This window comes from Rhododendron vialii, chromosome 9a, assembly GCF_030253575.1.
Source record: "Rhododendron vialii isolate Sample 1 chromosome 9a, ASM3025357v1".
In the NCBI taxonomy this organism is placed as follows: domain Eukaryota; kingdom Viridiplantae; phylum Streptophyta; class Magnoliopsida; order Ericales; family Ericaceae; genus Rhododendron; species Rhododendron vialii.
Window position 1 is genome coordinate 31,139,632 of NC_080565.1, and position 23,905 is coordinate 31,163,536.

Sequence of the window (23,905 nt, forward strand, 5' to 3'; positions counted from 1 at the left end):
TACATCGTACGCGTAAAAGTAAGATGCCAAGTACTGGCATAACTTTTATCGAAGATCTTCATATTCGACGGTTCGAATCATTAAAATGAATCTACGGTGGGGCCGACAGGCTAGGTTAAGGCTACATTGTGAATAGGAGAGTAACCTATTCCAAATGTGCTTATGTTTAGAACCTAGGGAATAAAAGAAAAAACAGAGGGAAAGTAGAAATTTTCTTTCCTTGGTTGTTTGGCTCTTAATTTGGAGGGACAATGAGCAAAATGGAATGTAACAATAATCTGAATGGGTGACATACTTTTCAGCTTTCTCTCCCCAAAACATAGATTTCAACACAAGATTTGCTGGGAACGTCTGATACAGGAAGGTCTCACACGATACACATACGATCAACACAAATCGGGCGGTTCTAGGTCACATCTATATCATCTGTAAGCATTTTCCCAATGAACAAAACACAACTCAAAAAATACAAAATCCCAGTCATCATAACACAAAGCAACATTTCTTCTAAGTGCTCATAATAATACCAAAGGAAACAATGCTTAAGAAAGGAGAGAAGAACTACTACCAAAGGAAATTCATATTCACACTCTGCATGTTTACTTGTCACTCTCTAAAACAATAAAATGACCTCATTGCCCTCCTCCTTTGGGAAGGATAAGGATAAATGTTTCCGCACCTTCATTCCAGTCCTAACAAACTCCTTAAATGGTTTTGGATTCCTACCTTCCCCAGGCAAACTTTTGCTACTTCCAAAACAGATCTGACCCTCATGCCCAGCAAGACAAATCCCACTGAAAGTAGCAAGAATATACCTGGAAATAGCAGTTCCCAAGTAATTACATAAACAAATCACACAACAGCAGATATTCTTCCCAATGTTCCCACACACACTAATGCTCACTAAACAGAATCAAGAAACCCTAAAGAAGATTAAATAATAGTAATGAGAGAGAGAGAGAGAGAGAGAGAGAGAGTGAGTGAGTTTTACTATAATCTTTAGAGATTGGAGCAACCAAAGCAATTGCAGGTCTTGGGGGTAAAAGCACAGAAGCCAAAGGGCCTGTTTGGAATGTTGCAGTTGATGGCATAGCAACAAGGGGAAGGCAGGCAGTAGCCTTGGGCCCCACCACAGCAAGTGCACAGCGCACAGATCTGGAAGCTCCCCCCCAACCCCCTCCTACTACTAATCTCATTCACATCCACCATCATAACCCTCGTCTCCGCCGCCGCCGGCTTCATCTCCGCCGTCCCTTTTTCCGGCACCACCCCAGCATTTGCCTAGTCCACGTCAATCAACAACCAAAACAAAACAAAAACCATTGAATGAATAGAGAAAGAAAAAAAGAAACAGAAATGTTCAATGACAAACAATACCCAGAAAAGAAACTAGATAAATTAACAATGGCATTTCCAGTTATGCAAGTGGGATTTGAGGTGGGTCTTGATGCAGCAGAGGTTTTAAGAGCAAATGGGTTTAACCCAAAACAAAACCCATATCCAATTTGACATGAAAACTGAAGGGATCTGTGAATCTAAAGAGGGTTCTGAGAGTGAGAGAGAGAGAGAGGAACTTACAAGGGAATGGGTTACTGCATTGAGACCGAAGAAGAGCAGAAGGAAGAGAGAGAAGAGGAGCCCATGAGCAGACATCCTTTCTCCTGCTCGGACAGGCACTAGCAGTGGTTTAGTTTTGTAGAAGAATTTGAAGGGAAATTGGTTAAAGAATGTGTGTGGCTTCACTACTGGTTTGTTTGGGAACACTGTGATATGGGTTTTGATACTTCTTCCCTTTCCTTTGGTTGGAACTTGGAAGGGTGTGTAGTGTGTACTGTTGGTTTTTAAAGAAGCAGTTTTGATCCGGATAGTACTAGTACAATTGTTTAGCACAATTTCTATTCTTACGGTGTTAAATGATTACGGTGTTAAATGATGGACAAATGATAAAAGATGAGTGCTAGGGACAAAAAAAATAGGCAAAAAAAAAAATTATTAAAGTGTACATAAACGGCTCAGATTCACTGTGCAATACATCTGAGCTGTTCATGTATACTTTAAGGGTCTTTTCTTTGCTCATTTTCTTTGCACTTAGTGTTTCTCATGATAAAATGTTTTGTTTTGATTGATGTCTGAATTTCTTTTTAAAAAATAATAGGGGTAATAAGTGGAGAGAGATAGAAAGAGAAATGTTGGAAGTATGGAGAATCTAGGAGGAATTTTTTGAAAAAGGAAGAGAACAAGGCGTCACTTCAATTTTTGATAAGGCCCACACTTTTTTTTTAGTCACCCACACTTCTTTTTTTTTTATTCTTTATCCACTTAAATTTACTAATCTTGTCCTTTACTTAATACACTTTTTCACACATTCTTGTGGATAAAAAACAAAAAAACAAAGAGGAATGTGAGTGGCTAAAAAAAGAATGTGAAAATCATTTTCCTTTGATAATTACGCTTCAAAATTTGACTTTTGGTGTATTTTAAAAATTGTGCTATATCTATTTCAAACACTACAAAGACAAACAAGGATGTGTGATTATCAAAAAAATGGAGTACCAAAATCATTTTTATTTTACCTTATAAGAAAAACTTTAAAACGCTACTGATGGTGTGGACTAATTTAATTTTTCTTAAGGGGGTGTTGGGAACTTGGAGAAATAAGGGGGGCGGGGGGAGGGGGGAGGGGAATAATAAAGAGGGAAATTAAAGGGAAAATTGAGAAGAAATTAGAGACAAAATTGAATTTGATTTTTAAACTTTTCCTTCTCTTTCTCTAAAAACCGAACAATGGAAGATTTTATTTTTTATTTTTAATTTTCTCTCCCTTTCCATTTCTTTGCTCAAGTTCTAAACACACCATTAGCTTTTTGTCGTAATCTTTTGTGTCTCGATCAGAAGAATAAAAAATATATAAAAACATTGACCAAAGTTGAAAAAGAAATCTTGTAGGGCAACGCTAAATGCATGACAGTAAAAATTGTCTTTCATGAACTTATTTTTAGGCTTGCTTTGTAAGAATTCCAATTGTGAGGTATTCTGTTTGTTTTTCCTAATAGTTTTCTCAACCATTATCTTGTTTTGTCTATTGGAGATGATTATGGCGCATTGTAGGAGTATTATCTTTTGTTCTAATTTGATCCACGCTTTATTAAAAGGAAAAACAAAAAGAAAAGGGAAGCTAAGGGTTTTGCTTGGTGTGTATGCGGGTGCTCGGCGAGGTTTGTCTTAGCGCCCTGGATGGTGATGCTTCTTTGGTTGATGTGTCAGAACTACTTTTAGTCCCTCCCCGATGGAAGAGAGTCCTTTTTTCCCATTTGACCTAGTAAAAATCTGAAATGGAAATTTATTATATTTCGGATGAAGTTTCAGCTCTTTGAATCTAGTTTCCAACACAGTTCCAACTCGATAAACGGAATACTGAAAAATGCGTGTGTTGTCAATGGAAGTGCCGAGTCTGCCTACGCAAAGGAGCTCAGGTTTTTGGACCTTACAAACATGATGGTCCAATTGTTTTCCATGACAGAATTCCGTTAGCAAAAACAGTACTAGCGGGGATGAGTCTATAAGTGCTTCAGGAATCCTCCAGGATAGGCCAATACAGACATATTTTACCCTGCGAAAACAAGAACTGTGAATGACAGAATTACAGGAGGAATTGTGAATTGAAAATGCTTTCGGAACAAAAGGTTGAGGGAACACCAGACCGATAGCCATTAACGATTGCACCAGTCTTCACCAAAACCATGGAAAACAGAAAGATAAAGAAAAATAATGAATGAGTAAAAGAAAATGATTCAGATAAACGAGAAGGACGGGCTTTTAAAACTGATAGAAATGTCCATATTAGGTTTTTACCAAAAGCAGCAATAATCCGCGTATTTATACAATGCAGCAAACCGAATTAAATGGAGTAAAGCCTGTGTCTAACTGAACACATTTTCAGAAGAATGGATTCGGCTTTAACATGAACTCTGTACATCGCCAGCAATGGGAAATAAATTTACAGACAACCACAAGTTATCTCCCTCCGACTTTCTTTTAGGGAGCGTTCATCCTTCTGTGTCAATGTTATCATCACCAGAAGACATCTGTCTTGATTCTGATAGAGAAAGTCGCCTTTCTGAAGACAATGATAAGGCACCAGTTCCGGTGGATGAAGCCAACAAACGACGAACAACTGGGGCATCAGCTGAAGATGATGCAGCCATGTTGTAGGTGAAAACTCCCATAGGGTGGTCAAATTTGCAACTTGGACCAAATTTGCAAATACCATAACGTGAATAAAAAATGCACAAGGGCTCTCCCTGTACGAAATCATCAGCAGCTCGAGTAATTTTAGCAATTAGTGAAAACAGACAGTCCATAAATGGAGGAGAAAAAGGAGGGGGGAGAGAGAGAGGTGTACATATGATAGAGAACAATCGTATACCATAACCATAAATATCCCATTTTAATCTGTGTCTTCACACCCCTAGCATTTTCATAACAGTTATCTTATCGCTTGTCTTTATTGGAACATATCCTCAAGAAGCGCGAATACCTCTATAAGAAGAGTGGACACATCTACCAGCGTCATGTATATCCGTGTCTGACATGTGGACACCGACGCGACATGGCTTGCTCCACTTTTTGGAATTTATTTTCGAGCCGGACAAGGGACAAGTACACATCCCGAGCATAGGATCTGATTAAGCTGGGTAAGGGACGCATTGAGGTCATAATGCAATTATTTAATTGAGCGACTCTTGGTTTATATATCCATTATTTTGCATTTTTAATTGTACTTTGACAAAGACGATGTCTTTAATTTTTGTATCTACTTATAAGATATACCTTGAAGTACACTCATCATATCCCAAGTGTGTCTGTGTCCTAATTTTTAAAAGAATGGCTTGTTCAAGTGTCGTGCTGGGTTTCCACATTCGAGCTTTTTAGCTTCTATAGAGTAGTGGTGTACAACAAAAACACAAAAAGAAACAGAAAAGTGGAAAGGATGCGGAAAGAGGAGTTAAAGCAAGTACATTTATTTTCAGAAGCGCAAATTACTAAGCAGTGAAAACTTGTGTAGAACAAGAACTCACCGGACGTAAAGGAAGACCTATAGGGCTCAATACACAGTCTGGAGCAGTGATTAGTCTTTCTCTTGGATGATGGAACCTGCAAACCGCTCCAAACTTGCAATCTCCAGTCTTCATGTAGAACTGGCACTCAGGATGGCCAGGCCTCTCCGGAAAAACATTCTCCCGCTGCAACGCATAATAACTCACAGGTACAGAACCAGAACGATATGGAGAAAGTGCCCCTTGGGATCCTCCTGCATTTGCTGCTTCACTCTGGTGTGAAGTCCCATAAGTATGACTGTTTCCTGCCGTTAGCTGCAGGCTCTCTGAAGATGGCACTGAACTTAGCTGACCCTGGAAAAGGAGACTCTCATGAGTCGGAATTACCCATAAAAAAACTTTTATAAGCCAAACGGAACATGGATATGCTTGACTCACACAGACCCAAAGGCCACGTAGCTAGAAGGAGTAAACAAACGCAGATATACACGTATAGACATTTATATTTTCATACGTATGAAAAAACCCTAACTCCAACTTTTTGAACAAAAGAGTGTTAACCGATTTTAGGAACAATGTCACATGCCATTTCAGAACTAAATTATCACCGGAGATATGACGCCCAAAGAATAGCATTGCCAAGCAATGAGCATTTTGCTTCAATGGAGATAAACTATTGGAGATTGCAAACCCCTTAAAAACACAAGTTTAAACTTCCACACAATAAAACATAAAAAGAAGTAGGGCTAATAAAAAAATCCGGTGAACAGTGAAACCGGTCCGAACTGAGCCAACCCGTATGTTTGGATTGGAACCGTGGATTAATGATCCGGACATGGATTCAAAAATTAAAAAACCGCGACTTGCAGTCCAGACACGGGTTTTTATTTTGAAACCATGGGTTAACCGAACCGGACCATGAGATATTTGTTATATATAAATAAACAATATATATATACATATAAAAATAACTTTACCACTATTATAAATATTTTTAGTATTTTACCTTAATGTGATATAGTGTATATTCATATAAAATCTAGGGGGTAAAGTGTTATTCTTATTCAGTTAAACTACTTACACGTATACGACTATACTTGTTGTATACTCCTAAGTCCCAAGGCAGCTAAGTTTTTTTCTTGTTGGTCGCTTATTTCCTTATGACATGTAATCCGTGGATAAAACCGGAACCGATCCGTGACTCATGGATTGGATTGGAACCGGACCGCGAGACTTTTGATCCGGACACGGATTGTAGTAACGTAGTTTCTAAAAACCGTGACGCTCTGATCCGGACCGTGAGCAGCCCTAAAAAGAAGAATGCAGAGAGGGGCAAAAAATACATGGCGATCCTGAGAACAATGAAAAACTTACGCTATATGCATTCCATCCTGGGACTGATACCACGCCCTGAGGTAGGATCAATGAAGCATAACTTGAAGGGCCTTCCCAGCGGGGGCTGGGAAGAAATGAAGGTCTTGACAAGGGCCAGTTTGCTATTCCTCCAAGATATGATTGCTGACCAGGAGTTGTCGGTGAATGGGGTGGAGGATAAACAGTAGAACCACGCAGAGAAACCGTCATATTAGAAGGCGGTGGATGGTGGAATTTACAAGTGCTCCCAAACTTGCATTGGCCAGTTCTCAAATAATATGCACACTCACTTTCATTCTGCAAAGTAGATACAAAAAGATCAAAAAGAAAATTATGAAATTGCATCTAACCAGAAGCAGCATGCATGGCACGTTCCATTGAGGTATCCATGACGATGTCAGACGCCAGAGACACACTGGCATTGCTAGTATGGCAAAATATGCAATAGAGATGGGTCTGATAGTCTGAAAACCTCAAGACACAGCTCTATTTATAGGGATACACAAGATCAATGCATTCGTGATAAACAAATAATGAAATATAGATGTACTTCTTCCTCAACATAACCTGTCAATGCATGATATGTTACTTCACACCTGTATGCACTCTACTCGTCTTTGACAAGGCATGCATAACGCCTTGTTGATTGTAGATAACAGCAACAGCGTGCTAAAAGGATGTAAGTTAAATCTTGGTTTAATACTATGTTGGGAGTTGAATATTTCTTGATCAGAAACAAAGATTTACTTCACTGTCAAGGGAAAGTTAAAAAATTACAAAGAAGACAAAAAGTCCACCACAGGCAAAAAAAGGGAATACAAAAGCCATTACATGCTACGTACCGCATAACAGGAATAAAAGATACCTCTTAGATGAGGGAAACACCCATCCCAAAATGAAGTCAAACAACCTTTTTTGCCCCATTAACCCCTTAAATCGACATATTTATCGCAAACGACACTAGCATTCCTTTCCAACCAAAAGTAATAGAATAGAGACACTACATCTTTCCAAACCCAAACTTTTCCAATCGATGCATAGCATATGAACACAAGAAGGAACTACCCACTCTAAAGTCCAACTAGGCAATGCATTAATATATGATTAATCAAGTCCTTGGCACAAAATGTATTGCTTCCTACAATGTATATAGCAACAAGAATAAGACATTGTTTGTTGACTGCCGTGTCATTATTAAGTACATCATACTTACACTCTGAATTCATAAATTTGGCATGTGCAAACTTAAAGCATGTCATTATTGTTTTCATGATAAGTATCATCCAACTGAATTACAACATAAAACCATAGAATAAGAAAGGAAACCTATATATTCAGACAGAATAGTCCCACATGTGCAGTAGATTGATGAGCAGATAGTGCTGAAACATTAAGAAGGAAAGAGGGATTATTATGACCTAGGGGGAAAAAATCACTTTTATTTACAAGGAAGTCGGTTATAATTTTCTAATCATATGGAGTCAGAAGTTCCAGATCTGAATATTCAAAAGTCAAAAACAGTCACTTAGATATCCCAAGATCCTGTTTTGCCAACTCTCTCAACATCATCTACCTCCAGAGTCCGTCACCAGTGTTTTTTCTGGGACACCATCATTTTCTACTTTCTGTCATCTACCGTGCTGCCGAGTTCTGCTGCAACTTCCCTTACCTTCCTTCAACCCGTGGGAACCTCTTCTACACCATCACCACACACTCATAACTCAAACTCTCACCGACAGTTCTACCACACGAAAACTCCAACTTCTCACGATCTACTTCAAGTACAAAAGTCCATTCAATTTTTCCCGAAGATGCACGAGCTCAACACACATTATCTAAACCCTTATCCAAAAATGGATTGAGATATGTACAGCATTTGTTGTGTTGAGGAAAAAAATATTTTAAATAGCACAAAGAGTTTTATCACAAAGTAAAACCAGACAACTAAGTATTCTCTAATCTTCCATAGAATAAAAATAGCCTGCAATACAGAGGTGAAACAAGACTTTGGAGTTGTGTTCAAATCACTAGATGCCTGAAACAAATGAACACACAAAAGCACTTCCAGATCATACCCTCAAGAAAGGGAATCATGTCTAATCCATGGTGGTTTCTAGCATTAAGCATTCAACCAGTCAAAAAACTAGGCAATGTCATCCACAAAAAGGCTGACACTGGAGAGGAGGAGGTCGACCAGGTACATACATGCAGGTTGAGGGAGCACGGCAAAGATGCCTACAACCATGTCAAGGGTATCAAATTCCTTGAAAAAATAGTGACCAAAACAGACTTCGTTATCTCTAAATTACTGATTTTGAGTTTTGAATACCTAAAATCATAAAGTATGACTTGCAAATAGTTAAAGAAATTCAAACCAAACCAAACCAAACCAAGAGACATAATAATAAAAGTCAAATTTCCCCTTGATTGTAGTAACCACATAGAAAACTGTGAAATGCTTGAAAGGAATGAAGCGAATGCAAACCGGACGAAGTGGATAGCCTAAAATATTTAGGGGAACTCTTCCAACAATCCCAGCCTTATCTCTAGGGTGATGAAATTTACATGTGGCTCCAAACTTGCACGTTCCCGTCTTTAAGTAGTACTGGCAAGAAATAAGAGTTATAGTTAGAACTTAGAAGATAAAATAATGTGAAAATGATGAATTGAGCCCCTATTTATGATTTAAGGGAACAAAAAAATGGAATCTAACATGAGACTACACAACTACCTCTATCTGTAGAAGCTGAAATTCAACCCTAAACATGTGTCAGAAACCATCAATAAACCACAGGTGATTCAAACTGAGAAGATGAAACAACTATGAAATGACGAAATGAGCACTTAGTTCTGGCATAAGGGACAAAAATTTGGTAATTCTGGCAAGAGACTGAACAACTACAATCAAACAATAGAAGCTTAAACCTCTAAGGCCTTGTTCGTTTTGGGGTTTTGAGGAAGGTTTTTGAGAGTAATGAGTGGAGAGACATAGATAGAGAAAGTTTATAGGAGACCGTGCCCGGAGGATTTGAGTCCCCCAAACGAACAAGGTCTAAGAAGATGTCAGAAACAATAACTATTCAATATGTGATTCTTAGAGCAAAGTAGAAAACCATGGAGAAAACAACAGGCATGGATGAAGTACTGGTGAAACCAACTGGCAGCATACCCATGTTCCTTTTAAGATTAGACAAAGTACAGGAGAGGTTACTTATAAAAAAAAAAGGGTACCGGAGAGGTTAGGACTCCAGATAATCTAACCACTCCGGTATTTTGGGAATAATTTAGATGCCAAAAAACAGGGGGGAAATGCAGCATTGCTGAACATATAATGAATGACAGATGGCTGTTCATTTCCACTAGTGTCTGTCCACATTTCAAGTAAGATTTAAAGATGCAATACTACTGTAGTACTGTGAGAAAGCTACTATACACGAACCAGAATACAAATTGTTACCGCATTTTTTGTAAGATTAAATCTATAAGTCTAGTGCTTCATCAATTGCAATTTCAGATGCCATCCTAATCATCTTTTAATACATGAGGATACGCATGTATAATGCAACTGAATGTATTTATCGACGACAAAATCATTGCTAGAAATGGTCTCAAGTTATGTTGTGTGGGTTGAAGTTCTTCATGTGATTTAGTATGTCAGCAAAATCATGTTTGGAAGTTCTACAAAGACTCAGGTGAGGAACTTCATGAAAGCTGCCTATTTGTAAGGGAGGCCTAATGGGAGAGATAAATCTGTCAGAATTGCATTTGGTCAGAGAAGTGGGAGAGAGCAAATAGAATACAATGGTGATAAGGCTTGTTTCACAAGACAGATACAGGAAAGGTATATTTCACGACTTAAATCTGGGTGTTCATTGAATTTATGATGTGCCCAAACTGTTGTAATTTGTGCAAGGTTTTGTATAGGATATGTTGCATGGAGATAGAAGGGGACTTTCCAAGTCAAGTCAAATGTAGTGGCTCTTTTATTAAGGTTATGAATGTATCTTTGTGGGGTTTTGCTTTGTAGGTCCAACAAGCAGTGGCGGGCCCTTGGTGCGCTCTAAGCGATTCAAAGCCCCGGTTCATCGTTGATGCCGAATGTATAGGACAGTTCCAGACAGTTCTATCATTTATACAGTCATGCACTTACAAGTTCAAGGACATTTAGAAGCTAGCATATTCGGTTTCGAATGCAATAAGACCTGGAAAATATGTAGATGGTAATGAGGATAAAGCTTTCCTTTTCTTTCAGCAAAGTATATAGCATCCTAATTTCCGGAAAAACTCCCAGATAGTAGGAAATTGAGTATTTTCTGTCCATATATAGATCAGTTACATATATAGATCAGTTACCTATTTTCGTTGCATAAAAGATAACTCATGATATGTTTGTATTGCTAACCAAGACTCCATCTATTGTTACAAGGTTGAAGCCCTACATTCTCCAACTCAAAACAGTAAGACTATAAAAGTAGATATCTAACTAACTTACAGATGATCAGTTGCAGTCGGTAAAATACTGACCATGGAAATAGGCTAGACCGATCACATGAAGTGAAGCAACAATTACCCCATAAAAAATAATTTACGACATTCAAAATTGTTTTGTTAATCAATGTCAGGCTAATGGGAGATTTCAAGAAGTTGAAATTATATAAGTAGAAAGGCTACCAAATTCCTGGAGGACCTGGACTATGGTACATACGCCACAGTCGGCCTAAAGTGTAATTTACACCAGTGTAAAGGCACTTCTATTAGTAAACTTTTTCTCGTCCAAGTTTTCATTTATCTTTCCTTTTATTTTTCCAATAACTCAGGGTGTCGAGACTAGCATACGTGCACATCGACTAATCCCCGGAGGACCAAACCCACCGTCCACTAGGAGAGGGGGGCAATTAAAGCCGGGGAAAGCCCCATGTGGACTAGCCTACGAGATTTGATAGCACCTAAGATAGGAGGTTGTATGGCAAAGTAGCCACCCTGCATGGAGTTCAGACCAGCTACCTTTCAATTCCTATTCCCTGCCACTTGAACACACAAGTGTTTCCCAGCTGCTATCCATGCTAAAGTGCAACAATCGGAAGAACAAAAATGTTTGGCATGAAAAATATCTGTGAACGTATCTCATAATCAATTTGGCACGGGATGCCATGACACCGTAATGTAATATTGTGCCCTTTGACAATAATATACTTCATTACAGGACATTAGCTTCATAAAGAAGTACATAAACAAAATCTGCTAATAGGAGGAAATAGAAAAAGAATGCAACCTGACATTCAGGCTGTCCTATTCTTTCTGGGTACTCACCCTTCATCATTGCAGTGGCAATAGCCTGAAATAGAACAGAATCTAGCTGAACTATCAATTGGAAAAAAGTTACAATAATCTATCAAGAAAAGCCTTGAAAATGCAAGACTTTAAAACTAGGGATGAAATGTCGTACAATACAAACAAGTATACCTACACATATAACTTGTGGAGGGAGAGGAACAGATGTATTTTTCAAGCCACAAGCTCTGATGCAAGTCAGATTATTTGGGCAATTGCCTCTGATATTCATGGTTTTGTGAGCTCATGGAGGAACATTCAGAAATCTGATATGGCTTGATTGGAACATCTCTATTAGGGTGTTAGAGTCAATGTTTTCAAATCGGGATACGTATCGTGAATCGTTTATTTTATTTTATGTATCGTATCAGGATACGTATCGTGTATCGTAAGATACATTAACGAAAACAAATATAATATAATATAATATTTATACTTAATTATAATCTAAAAGTCTGTTGGATATATGAAAATAAGTGTTTAATGTATGAAAAACAGACTTTTAGGATGGAAAATTTCAAGTCTCCCAAGTAGGGTCTATCATAATGAGGCTTTCTCATGCCTGAGTCGTGCAATACATGATCGAAATATGTTTTTTCTCCTATTTGAACTTCGAATTTTGGTTTTCTCTAAATGGTTTGGATACTATCATAATTAGATTAAACGATTCAAAATGCGTTTGTGTTCCAATTCTTAAAATATGGCATGATTTCTTCTCAACAAGAAATTGTAGGATACGTTCCGAATCGGGATGCGCTATTATATCGTAAGATACGTCATCGTATCGTAGGATTTCTATACAAAAAGGATACGGGGTGGGATACGTATCGTTTTTTGGAAGGAGACGATACGAATTGTAAGATACGTATCCCGTATCGTAAGATTTTAACAACCATGGTTAGAGTTCTCTTAATGCTCGGTCTTGTATGTTTTTCCCTTCACTAGTGTTCTGATTGGGTAGGTTGTTGGTTGTGTGCCTTGATTGTATTTGTCTGGGGTATGGCCCTTTATTAGGTTTGTTTTTTAATAAAACTTTAATTACCAAAAAAAAAAAAAGTATACCTACACAATGAGAGCTTTCAGTTTTCACAGATGTGTGTGCACGGGGCGTGCAAACCTTGCGAAAGAAAAGAAAAACGTCTACTGAAGAAAAATAATAAATGAGCAAAAGTTGTAAGGAGAAGACTCTGGTAAATTGTCATTGAAAATATCATTCATTCATTTACACTGCAATTATTCTACTTGTTGTAAGGAGAAGACAAATGGTAAATTGTCATTGATGAAAATATCAATGATTCATTTACATTGTAATTATTCTACGTGTTGTAAGGAGAAGACTCTGATAAATTGTCATTGATGAAAATATCATTAATTCATTTACATTGCAATTATTCTACAAAATTGAAAGCCAGTTAAGACTTCCTAAAATAAGATTAGCTAAGAGCATGCACTTTTTAGATTGTTCCACTATAGAACTAATGGCTCTAAATTAACTAAGGACCTGATATAAACTATCTCAACTATATATTCTAAAGTTCCCCAATCTAAGAACAGCTTTTACCAGTTTCCGATTAGGAGGATGATTAAATCTGCATGTCACCCCAAATCTGCATAGCCCTGTTCTGATGTAATACGAACACTCTGGTTCTCCTTCACGCACAGGATAAGGTCCGGATTCCATTGCATCACGTGATCTCAAGTTCATTTGCCACAATGTACCTGAAGTATTAATAGAGCAGCCAGGTAAGCATGTGAACGGCATACTCCAAGTCAGGATTATGCAAACAAACTCTCACCCATTTAGGAAAAATGAAATGATAGAACAGGAAAGTGAAAGATTTAACAATGTGCAAGACTGAAAACCACTTTGGAAGTTTTCAATCCTTTTCTGTCTTCTCTCACATTTTCGAAAACAAAACTGAAACTAGCTATAATTCAACTTGTTCCCTCCTTGATAGCTAACACGAGAGTAACATAATGCAGCAAAAGTCGAACAGCAATGCCTTCAAAGATATGATCTCCCAATGATCCCATACAAGCAGAAAACGGAGACGGAAAATCTGATGATATTGATGGGTGCATCATGACTCAGGCTGCTCAAATCAAGATGACCGCCATCTTCACCTAATTTTTTAAAATTTCCAATGCCACATCACTCCCTCTCTGTATCTGTCTCTCTCATGTGTGCGTGCGCGTGTACGTTTGCATGCATCGCCTTGTCAAACAGCAGTTTCCATGAATAAAAATCCATAAATTTTGGACTGTCCACATTCTCAGAACCAAAATAACGGATCGTCATCAATTTGACGTGATGCTAGAGTCCAAACATTAAAATATCAATTTATTGTCGACTGCATGACTTTTATTGTTGAGAAGAACAAATCCTTTGTCGAATTGGGTAGATATTACAACAAGCTTATCGAGGGAGACTAGGAAATATCATCATTGTCAAATATCATCGACGGAGTGATTTTGGAAATGAATGGAGCGGTTACTCCTCGGCTTCCCAATGTATTCCCCATTCACCAATTTTGGTGAATGAGAATATAATTCTGTCGTTTTTAAAGCGGGAATGGCCTAACATTAAAAAAAAATTAACAAAACAACCCAAAAACAAAAAAAATCATTATTGGAGATTTTGGAACAAGCAGTGGAATTAAATGCACCTTAATACAAAATTCAATATCAAAGCTAAACTCAGAGTAGAAGACAATTTCGAGGCCAATTTAAAGCTTTAAAAGCATGAAACAGAATCAATCCTGCATGAAAACGAATGGAATGTTTATTCCTAGGCCTCCCAAAAAATCATCATTTTTCGGAAATTTCAGAACAAGAAGTCGAATTAAACGCAACTTAATGCTAAATGCCTAAATTCAATAGCTAAACAAAGAGTAGAAAACAAGTACAAGGCCAATTCAAAGCTGTAAACGCATGATGGAACAGAATCGATCCTGCATGAAACGAATGGACTGGTAATTCCCAGGCCTCCCCAAAAAAAAATCATCATTTTTTCCGTAAATTTCGGTACAAGCAGTGGAATTAAATTTAACTCAATGCCAAATTCAACAGCCGTAACTCAAAGCAAAACAATTAACTAAATTCTAAAAGCACTACATTTGAGGAAAGAGAAGCAGTAAAACAGAAAGGACCGTATGTGTAGGGAAACAAGTGAGGTGACCTTCGTCCAAGGAAGGGGACATGGAAGGGCCGTCGGTGACGGTGGCCCGGGATATCGGAATTCCGGCGTCGAATTCCATGGTAGAATTGAATAGAGAGAGATGTTACGGTCTGCAAATCCCTATCAGTGCCGCCGGAATTCCCATCCCTGAGCTGCCGCTGATCGCCCCCTTCGTCGTCGGCGCTGATCAAATGTACAGAGAGAGAAAGATGAATAAAGAAGAGAGATAGGAATAGAGGAAGAGAGAGAGAGAGAGAGAGAGAGAGAGAGAGAGAGAAGGGGGGACGGTGGAAACGATCTCTCCTCTCCACAAACGAAGAGAGGAGAGAGAGAGAGAGAGAAGAGAATAAAAGCCAACCGTCCAACCCGCCCCACCTTCGTTCCCTCCAAGTCATATCTGTTGCTTTTTTTTTCCTCTTTTTTTTTTTTTTTTACCCCAACTGCGTTCGTGAGAGAGGAAACAGATGATTTGTCTCCGTTCGGCGATCAGAGAGTCCGAGCCAGGTTATAGATATTTCGACTAATCTTCTATCCGGTGTGGTTAAAGGTCTAATTAGTGGTATTAATGCATTTTGAAATTCTATCGAATGTTTGAGATTATATGGTGCCTACCGTTTCGCTAATCGTTTTAAAAAATTTCATGTTAACCATCATTCTTCGTTATAGAATTCGAAAAAGGACGACAAAAAAGGGGGGAAATTATCTTTTCGAAATATCAAGAAATTAAAATTTACTTATATTTATTCAATTTTGATACGTATTTTTAATAATTTTCCAATTCTTTCCGCGGTTAATTTCAAAAAAATTACGCCCTCCTTCCGATTACTATTTTTGTCTCTCCTAATTTTGTTTTCCCATTTTTGAATAAAGAACATATTTTCACACTTTTTTTTTCCCAAGTGTTAAAATTATCGTGTAATCCTAAGGGGATCGACGACATTGATACCGATGGGGTACCGACGGGCATGTGGTGCTCACCTCGGGGTTCCGCATGGATAATTCGAGTCGTTCAAAAATTTAAGAAGAAAAAACAAGTAGAGCTATGAAAAATCAGCCCAATTCTGAAATCTGAAAGAAAAAAAAATGGAAGATTGAATAGAGCACCTACACATATCGGGTTGAACTGATTTTTCACGAGTCCACTCATGGAACGGCTTGAATCATCAGTGCGGGATCTCGAGTGGGCTCATGGTGCACGTTGGTACCCCATCGGTATCAATGTCGTCGGTGCAAGTAGCACGACTCAAAATTATCTTTTGAAAACTGTGTAGACATGTAGCACGGAATCCGTCCATTTTGATCGAGTCTTCACCGATACTCAAAGCTAATCCAATTTACACGGACTCTTAAAATCATGTCTTAAACAAATTGAACGGTTTCAGACATTTTTGTAAGACCCGTGACGGTTTTTTCATGCGCATAGTTTTTAGAGTACAGTATTGCTTTTTAAATTCATCGTTAAGTCGCTTTTCTTTAAACAAAAAACATACTCGCTCTGTGAAACAGACGCGTGTCCGGGGTCAACCTTACCTTTTAAACAGTGTATATTAGTGTGTAATCAATCCACTGATCGTGCTTTTAAGTTTGACGTCATTAGTGAATAAACAATAAACAATAATCTAATTAATTAATCATGATGACTCGTGCCGATGACCGAATGAGGGCGTAATCCTTACGCTGCGCCAGACCATAGGTGAAAAAATGGAGAGAGCTTCTCAGCAGTACACTTGTGGGAACTGCACGGTACAATTGGCCTTTTGCGGGATCATAGAGGGTTCGTCTGAATAATCGGAACCGTTTATTGTGTAAAGAACGGCAACGAGAACTATAACTTTGCCAAAATTAAGATCAACTGTGATGGAGCATTTTGTATATATCTCCCGTAGCTCGACTGCCTTTGGCGTCATTGTCAGAGATAGTGGACGACAAGCTCGATCAGGTTTGGCGTATCGATAGAGTTGTGGCTCCTTGGCCCTTTTCATTGAGGCATCGGCTTTGCGTATATCGTGTGGCTTGGCTATGGATTCGGTTTGTCCTTGGGAGATTAGAGTAATGGTAGTTGACTCAAGCGGTAGTTGACCTCGTGGCATGTCAATGGGCAACCCCAAAACCACAATGAAAAACTATTGGGGTATTTTTAGAGCTAATTACAACGACTAAATGCATATGTTGTACGTAATTGTTTAGAGCATGTGCATCAATTACGAGCTAAAATTGCTAATGTACGCTGAATAGTGCATATTTTTTATTTACTTATTTATATATCTCTTTCAACACGCCAACAAATACCATTTATTTTAACTATCATTTAATAAAATATTATTTTTGCATTTATTAAAACAAGAGAAAAGCCATTAGAAAGAGGGACCGGATCCCCTCAATTTGCTTCGGACCAGTTTGGTCCATTTAGTACATCCAAGCCGTTCAAAAGTGTATTTGACGACTCAGATTAAAATGGTGTCTGAGCCGTCCTAGAGAGAGAACAAAAGAGATGGGAAGGGAGGAGAGAGAAATTGATTATGTATGTATTTTTTTAAAGACATGCAAGAAGTGTTAGTTGTTACTGTTGTTAGTGGGATTTAACCCTTGGTATTGTGCATGGAGATATGGTGTCTTTCAACTTGGTTACCACCATTCTTGCAATTGATAAATTATTTATCCCCAGTGAACAGTACCTCTCTACAAGTGTACTAGCACGGTACACAAATGTATTATACCTCAATGTTTGTTGAGGCTGCCACAGGTGGATTTTCTTCATTTTGCCTAGCTCAAATGGCTAAAATGCCCATTTAGCTAGGCTTGTGCACATGCTCTCACATTTTTTTTTTTTTGGAACAGCCACGCAAAACTTTATTGATAAGAAAAAGGATTACAAAGCAAACACAAGTTGGCAAGAAACCAACTTTGAAAGCATCCAATGGATCTAGTCCAGAACTCCTAAGGGTCTAAAAAGGTATAAATATATCAATAGAGCCCACAAGAAACCTATTACCCATGTACAACAAATAAGTCCAAAACACCGAAACCCTAGCCCAAAAGCTAAAAGGCATAGCCTATAGACATCATAGGCTTAGCTGGAGACCAACCCATAGACAACATGAACCAGCCTAAACAGCAACACTACCCACCACCAACCGCGGCTACCTGGAGTGAGACGGGCCGCTGCCACACCGTCTTCGGAGCTCGGGGAACAAGCCCTTGTTGCTATCCCGAAGAACAGCCCGACCACCCCACAACAGGCCACCCCACCGCAATCCACCCACATCCTCCAACAACACCCTTGAAGGTGCCTTGATCAACAACGACCACTACCGTTGCTCTTACAATGTTAAAGGGTGACATGATTATGCCCTAGAAGGTTATAATTCTAGGGGTAAGCATGGATCGATTTGGTTCATCATATAATAAACCCATAATCAATCTAATACCTATAGATTATGAATTTGGACAACAAAATTATATAACTAAATCAATCCAAACCATTAAAATCTAGTGCAGTTTCGGTTTGAACCACAAACCGCTTGAAAATAATATTATCTTCGCAAACTATTTAAAGTACTTAGATTTGCATAGATACATTGAAACAAAACTCATATTGAAATCACCAAAAATACTAACATCAACCAACAAAAGAATAGTGGAATACCATCCATTAAAAACCTCAAGTCTTACCCTAATAAAATAAAATATTTTTAAGTCACTGAAATGAAGCAATGAAGCAACTATCGATATCATTCATCTACTAAACGTTTGAAGATAGTTAAATGCATTAAGAAATTAATTGGCTATGGCTTAATCTATTTTTATTTGGTGTACTGAAAATAAATTACACATTTGAAAATTTATATATTAATATATAGACCAAACCATTTAACTTCTCTCTCTTTTTTTTTTGAAAATCGGAATCAACTCGCATTACTAAAAACCGAACCAAACCATTCTGTTAAATCGGTTTGTACTGAATTCACGGTTTATCATTTTTTTCCCCTCTGCCCCAAGATAATTCCTCCTCCCTCGTTGTCATGATCATTTATTTTTTTGATTTTCCATTGTCATGATCATGATGCCACAACAAAAGGTGATTTATAAGTATTGAAATGGTGTCGGTGCAAATTTACCCAAATAAATAAGGCAACCACCATTATTTCCGATTCGGGTGGGATTCAAGATCGGTAACCGGACAAGATCCGAAAACTCGTCAACCAAAAATTTTCCCCACCCCCTCTGCTTTCTCATGCTTTTCCTCTAATCCTGTATAGTGTATACCACTTCCCCCCCGCACCCTCTCTCCCTCGATCCACGGTTTAGATCTTTGAGTAATTTCTCCTCAAACTTCACGTGGATCGAAGTAGATCCAAAATCTCGATTTCTTGATCTGGGTTTCGTTGTATTTGTGTCTTGGATCCGTTCACTGTTCACACAGCAGAGGTTGGAATTCAGTATCATGGGTTTGCTCTCAAACCCTCGTGCCAAGAAGGGTCGCCGTTCTCTTTACCTGACCCTCTTCTTCTTTTCTTGTTTCATTGCTCTCTTGGTCGTACCCTGCGTTTCTGCTCAAGTAATTGTTCAATCTCTCTCTCTCTCTCTCTCTCTCTCTCTCTCTCTCTCATGAATATATATACTTCATGCGTTGGATATGATGAGTATTGTGTTTGCTTTGTTTCATAGGAATTTGAGGATGATGCTAACAAGGAGGAGCCGAATGGGTCAATTAAAGATCTTGGCCGGCGCGGCAAAGTGAGTTTTTTCTTTTTTCCCCTTTATTTTTCCTTTTTCTTTCTTGATCTCCGAGAAAGATTTGGGGGGAATAAAAAAGAAATGAGAATCAAGACAAAGTTTGGTCTTTTTTTCTCCTATGGGGAACTTACAGTTTCTTCTGATGGTTGTCATCTGGGAAAAAACCTTCAGCACAATAGTTATTTGTAACGCCCTCTCACTTGATTTGGCTGTTAAAAACAGTTTGCGAGAATCCAGAAGTAACTGCGAAACGATTAACTTAAATTCGGGTTTTCATGTAGCTTGGCGAGTACAGTAGGATAATTTAGTAAAGCTGAAATCAAACGTGTTATGATTTGAATGCCAAATTTTTCCTATTGGTTGAGATGTTAAAGCCCCGTGGTTTTGTGGCAGTGATTCTAAAATGTAAATGAGAATGCCCCGTGGGTTTGGGGCAGTGATTTGTAAATGTACAAAATTGACTGGTCGTGCTTTTCGTTGTTAATTTGTTGAACAGATGGTTCTGGGCAAGCTTGCTGATTCGGATTCCGTTGATCTTAGTCTTGGTGTAGATTCCGAAGGCCTCGGAGTTTTTGATGCATTCTTTGCAAGTCTGTCGATCATTCTTGTCAGTGAGGTGGGTCAAAATCTTTTGCAACTTCTATACATGTTAATCATAGAGATTTCTATGATCTTCCGTAAGGATATCATATGCCGATGGTTCAAAAATATAAGTAGGCAACTGGGTGATAGACAAATGTAAATTTGGTTTCTTCAGCATTGAAATTCCTTAGCCGAGAAACTTTTTTCTGTTTGATAGTGTTGTTTACTTATCTAACCTTTGTTTTAAACATGTCTTTTATTTCTAGATTGGAGACGAAACTTTTATAATAGCGGCTCTTATGGCGATGCGTCACCCTAAATCAATTGTTTTATCTGGTGCCCTCGGTGCTTTGTTTGTAATGACTGTAAGTGTAATGTTTCCTGTATTTCAATTCACCGACATTAAGTGTTTGTGCATCCATGATTTTGACACCTTGATTCACTTGTTGTCCCTTTATGCTGAATTGCTGATGTACCTAACCTTGGGGTTTGGTTTTATTGGTTCCAGCGCCTATAGAGCACCACCTTGTTGTGTGTTAACGACTCTATCCATGTGAAATCAGGTACTTTCCACGGGGCTTGGTAGGATTGTGCCAAATTTGATATCAAGGAAGCATACAAACAGTGCTGCTACAGGTTTATATTTTGTTTCTTCTTCTTTCAAGTAACCATGACTTCTTCAGAGGCCTCTTATGTTAAAATTTTGTCTAGTTTAGAATTTTAGGTGTTGTGTATTCACTATTCATCGAAACAAATAGGGAAAGGAACATAGTCACCACATGACACGATATCGACGTGTGTCAAGTGCCAACACCACGCTCTCAGAAATTTGAAAAAAGGGTTATGGCTGGTACAATTGAATAATAAATGTATTTTAGATGCAGACAAGAAAATAATTAGTCTTGGTTTTTCTACATTACAAATGCAATTGAGAAAGAAGTCATTTTCACATTGTACATGATAAGTGTTGTACAAAGGACCAAGATTTATCTTACAGGTTCTTTTTCAGGAAAATGGAGATGAGAGTAAGAATTCACAATATTTTTATAAAAAAAATCATAAGAGGATATTGACTTGTATTAAGGGGATCTCTCTCTCTCTCTCTCTCTCTCTCTCTCTCTCTCTCTCTCTCTCTCTCTCTCTCTCTCTCTCTCGGTTAGCAACGCATGTAAAAGTTGTCATTTTTTTCTGCAGTTCTTTATGCATTTTTTGGCCTGCGATTACTTTACATTGCTTGGAGATCTGATTCAAAAGGATCTCAGAAAAAGGAAATCGAGGAAGTGAGTATTCTCTTACCATGCTTATCATTTTCTTTGACATGATTTGGCATTCCTACATGCTAAGAGGATTTATTGAATGTATTTTTGTTCTTTTTCTTCTGATTTGTTTGGATTTTTCGTTTTTTCATACTTTTCTGCACTTTGTGGTGTCTCGATTTACAAGTTGAAAGGAGGAAGAAAATAGGGACATTTGCGGGAGCTTTGTTTGTGTTTACATGTGTTGGGGATTGGCATCTACTGCACATTTCCGGACAGATGTCCAACGACATTATGTCCTCAAAAGACTACGGGGGCGTTGAACTGTCATACATAAACTATAGCTCCAATTTTTTGTCAACCTACAAATTATGTCCAAGTCAACATACAAGGAGTGGGAGAATTTATCCAAGTCAATTTATCATGCATAAACTGTAGCTCCGTTCTTCTTTTGTCATGCATATGCACTCCTAGGTTTATGGGGGATATACTGGCCACGTTATTTGAGGGTTTAATATTCAACATAATAATTATGTGCTTATCAAAACAGATTGGGTCAAAATGAGTTTTTCAGGTGGTTCTTTTTATTTCTACCACTTTTTGACTACTATTTTTGTCCTTTGGTCAAACTTGTCTCAACTTTTGCACTCAATTTAGCTTTATCTGTCACATATTTAGGTGGAAGAGAAACTTGAAGCTGGACAAGGGAAAACAACTATCCGCCGGTTCTTTTCTAGATTTTGTACTCCCATATTCTTAGAGGTATATCTTGCTTTATGAATTTAAATTGCTCTTTTGTGGGTGTCAATGAGTTTTTTCATGCTTTTTGAACTTACATGATTGATTATTTTGTCATCCCTCTGTGTACTTTACAGGCATTTATTTTAACTTTCCTAGCTGAGTGGGGGGATCGGAGCCAGATCGCGACAATTGCTGTAAGATGATCTCAACTAGTCAACTTATGAAGTTTCTTTGGATTATATACATATCTTGCCTACTTGTTTTGACACTGATTATTGGGATCCTGCTTATGTCCCGAGTATTGTGCACAAGAAAACACGAGGGACATAGGGTACAAGAAAAAGGAAATACATGTTAGGAACGGTGATAAAAAGTTTGGGTTTCCCTCATCCCATCATACCCGCTACGAAGACCTTATTGTGAGGTTTTTATGGGAACTTTTTTTTGTAAAAGCCTGATCCTGTTTCTAATTCTCCATATGTTTATGAGGTTCAGCTAATTTTGCATTTTTACACCATGTAGGAGTCTTTGATTTCTATTTTTTGTATAATTTGTGGGCATCTCACACTGAGATATTTAAGGCATTAATGGTAAGAAAGCGAGGGACTTTTTTAATGAACGGGTGGTAAGGTATTCTGTAGGCCATGTTTGGTTGTCCTGATTGGAAAGCAAGGGGGATATGTAATGCCTAGGTTTATCGTGCGGAATTTGTAGTTTAGGCAACAAGTGATTTGAAATATAGCACGGTAGTGTGTAGCATGGGATTTAGAGGGAGTTGTGTTTCTCATCCTCCATTCCGGGATATAAATACCTGGACCCCCTCAGATATCTACTAAGGTGTGCAAGAAAACTATGGAATAGGGAACAAGAAAGAACAAGTGGGACCCCATGGGATGTAAAATCAGGTCTTCCCCGTATTCCCCCTTATATCCTGTAAGCAAACAAGGCCTCTTTACTTTTTTTTCTTTTTCTTTTCTTTTTTCAGCTGGCTACGCACAAAAATGCTGTTGGAGTTGCTGTGGGAGCTTGCCTAGGACACACAATCTGCACGTCGGTGGCAGTGGTGGGAGGAAGCATGCTTGCATCAAAGATCTCGCAGAAAACGGTTGCAACAGTCGGTGGCCTGCTTTTCCTCGGTTTTTCCTTATCTTCGTATTTTTATCCTCCCTTGTAACCCTTTAATTGTAGGCTAAACCGATTCCTAGGAGCAGCTGTGCTTCTCCCTTCAATTTTTTTTTCTTTTCCCCATCTTGTTTCTGATATGTTCACCAAGAAAAGAAAACTAGCCCATTGATTTTTGTATCATATTGGCGTATGGAAATATGTTTATGGTTTACCCTTTGCTGGCAAATACTCAGAAATCAGCCTTGTGTCTTCTGTTTCAAATTCACACCGAAATCGTCTTCGTGATGTATTATGTTAGGCAGGATAAGAACTTACAGAGCGTCATTTTGTATCAGAGCCTATGACTTCCAAACGGGGAGCTACGGATTTGAACGACTCATTTGCTACGTTAGGGTTTAATCTAGGTAATTATCTGATACACGAAGGAGTGCGCTTTTATGAGCTGAAGTTTTTGAACAATCACCCAGAAAAATGATGACTCATTTGCTACGTTAGGGTTTAAGCTAGGTAATTATCTGATACAC

General features: G+C 38.3%; 3 protein-coding genes across 4 annotated transcripts; 1 reads left to right on the top strand and 2 right to left on the bottom strand.

Annotated features, from left to right (window-relative positions):
* Positions 1–562: 562 nt before the first annotated feature.
* On the bottom strand, positions 563–1,876 carry LOC131301083 (uncharacterized). Its single transcript, XM_058327217.1, has 2 exons — positions 1,579–1,876; positions 563–1,281 (listed from the first exon to the last, which is right to left on the bottom strand). Exons 1-2 carry the CDS (start codon positions 1,651–1,653, stop codon positions 1,000–1,002), a joined length of 357 nt encoding a protein of 118 aa, XP_058183200.1. The 5' UTR covers positions 1,654–1,876; the 3' UTR covers positions 563–999.
* Positions 1,877–3,811: 1,935 nt separating this feature from the next.
* LOC131301082 (zinc finger CCCH domain-containing protein ZFN-like) lies at positions 3,812–15,309 on the bottom strand. Of its 2 annotated transcripts, XM_058327215.1 has the most exons (7): positions 14,941–15,309; positions 13,324–13,481; positions 11,704–11,766; positions 8,917–9,036; positions 6,432–6,728; positions 5,079–5,411; positions 3,812–4,301 (listed from the first exon to the last, which is right to left on the bottom strand). In XM_058327215.1, the coding sequence occupies exons 1-7, from the start codon at positions 15,017–15,019 to the stop codon at positions 4,047–4,049; spliced, it is 1,305 nt and encodes a 434-aa protein (XP_058183198.1). In that variant the 5' UTR covers positions 15,020–15,309; the 3' UTR covers positions 3,812–4,046. The 2 variants fall into 2 exon arrangements, with proteins under 2 accessions (XP_058183198.1, XP_058183199.1); XM_058327216.1 differs by lacking the exon at positions 8,917–9,036 and having other exon boundaries at positions 14,941–15,298.
* A 3,521-nt stretch (positions 15,310–18,830) lies between these two features.
* On the top strand, positions 18,831–23,607 carry LOC131301084 (GDT1-like protein 4). The gene is made up of 9 exons (XM_058327218.1): positions 18,831–19,498; positions 19,609–19,677; positions 20,174–20,293; positions 20,526–20,624; positions 20,823–20,895; positions 21,454–21,539; positions 22,194–22,277; positions 22,391–22,450; positions 23,242–23,607. Exons 1-9 carry the CDS (start codon positions 19,385–19,387, stop codon positions 23,428–23,430), a joined length of 894 nt encoding a protein of 297 aa, XP_058183201.1. The 5' UTR covers positions 18,831–19,384; the 3' UTR covers positions 23,431–23,607.
* Positions 23,608–23,905: the final 298 nt, after the last annotated feature.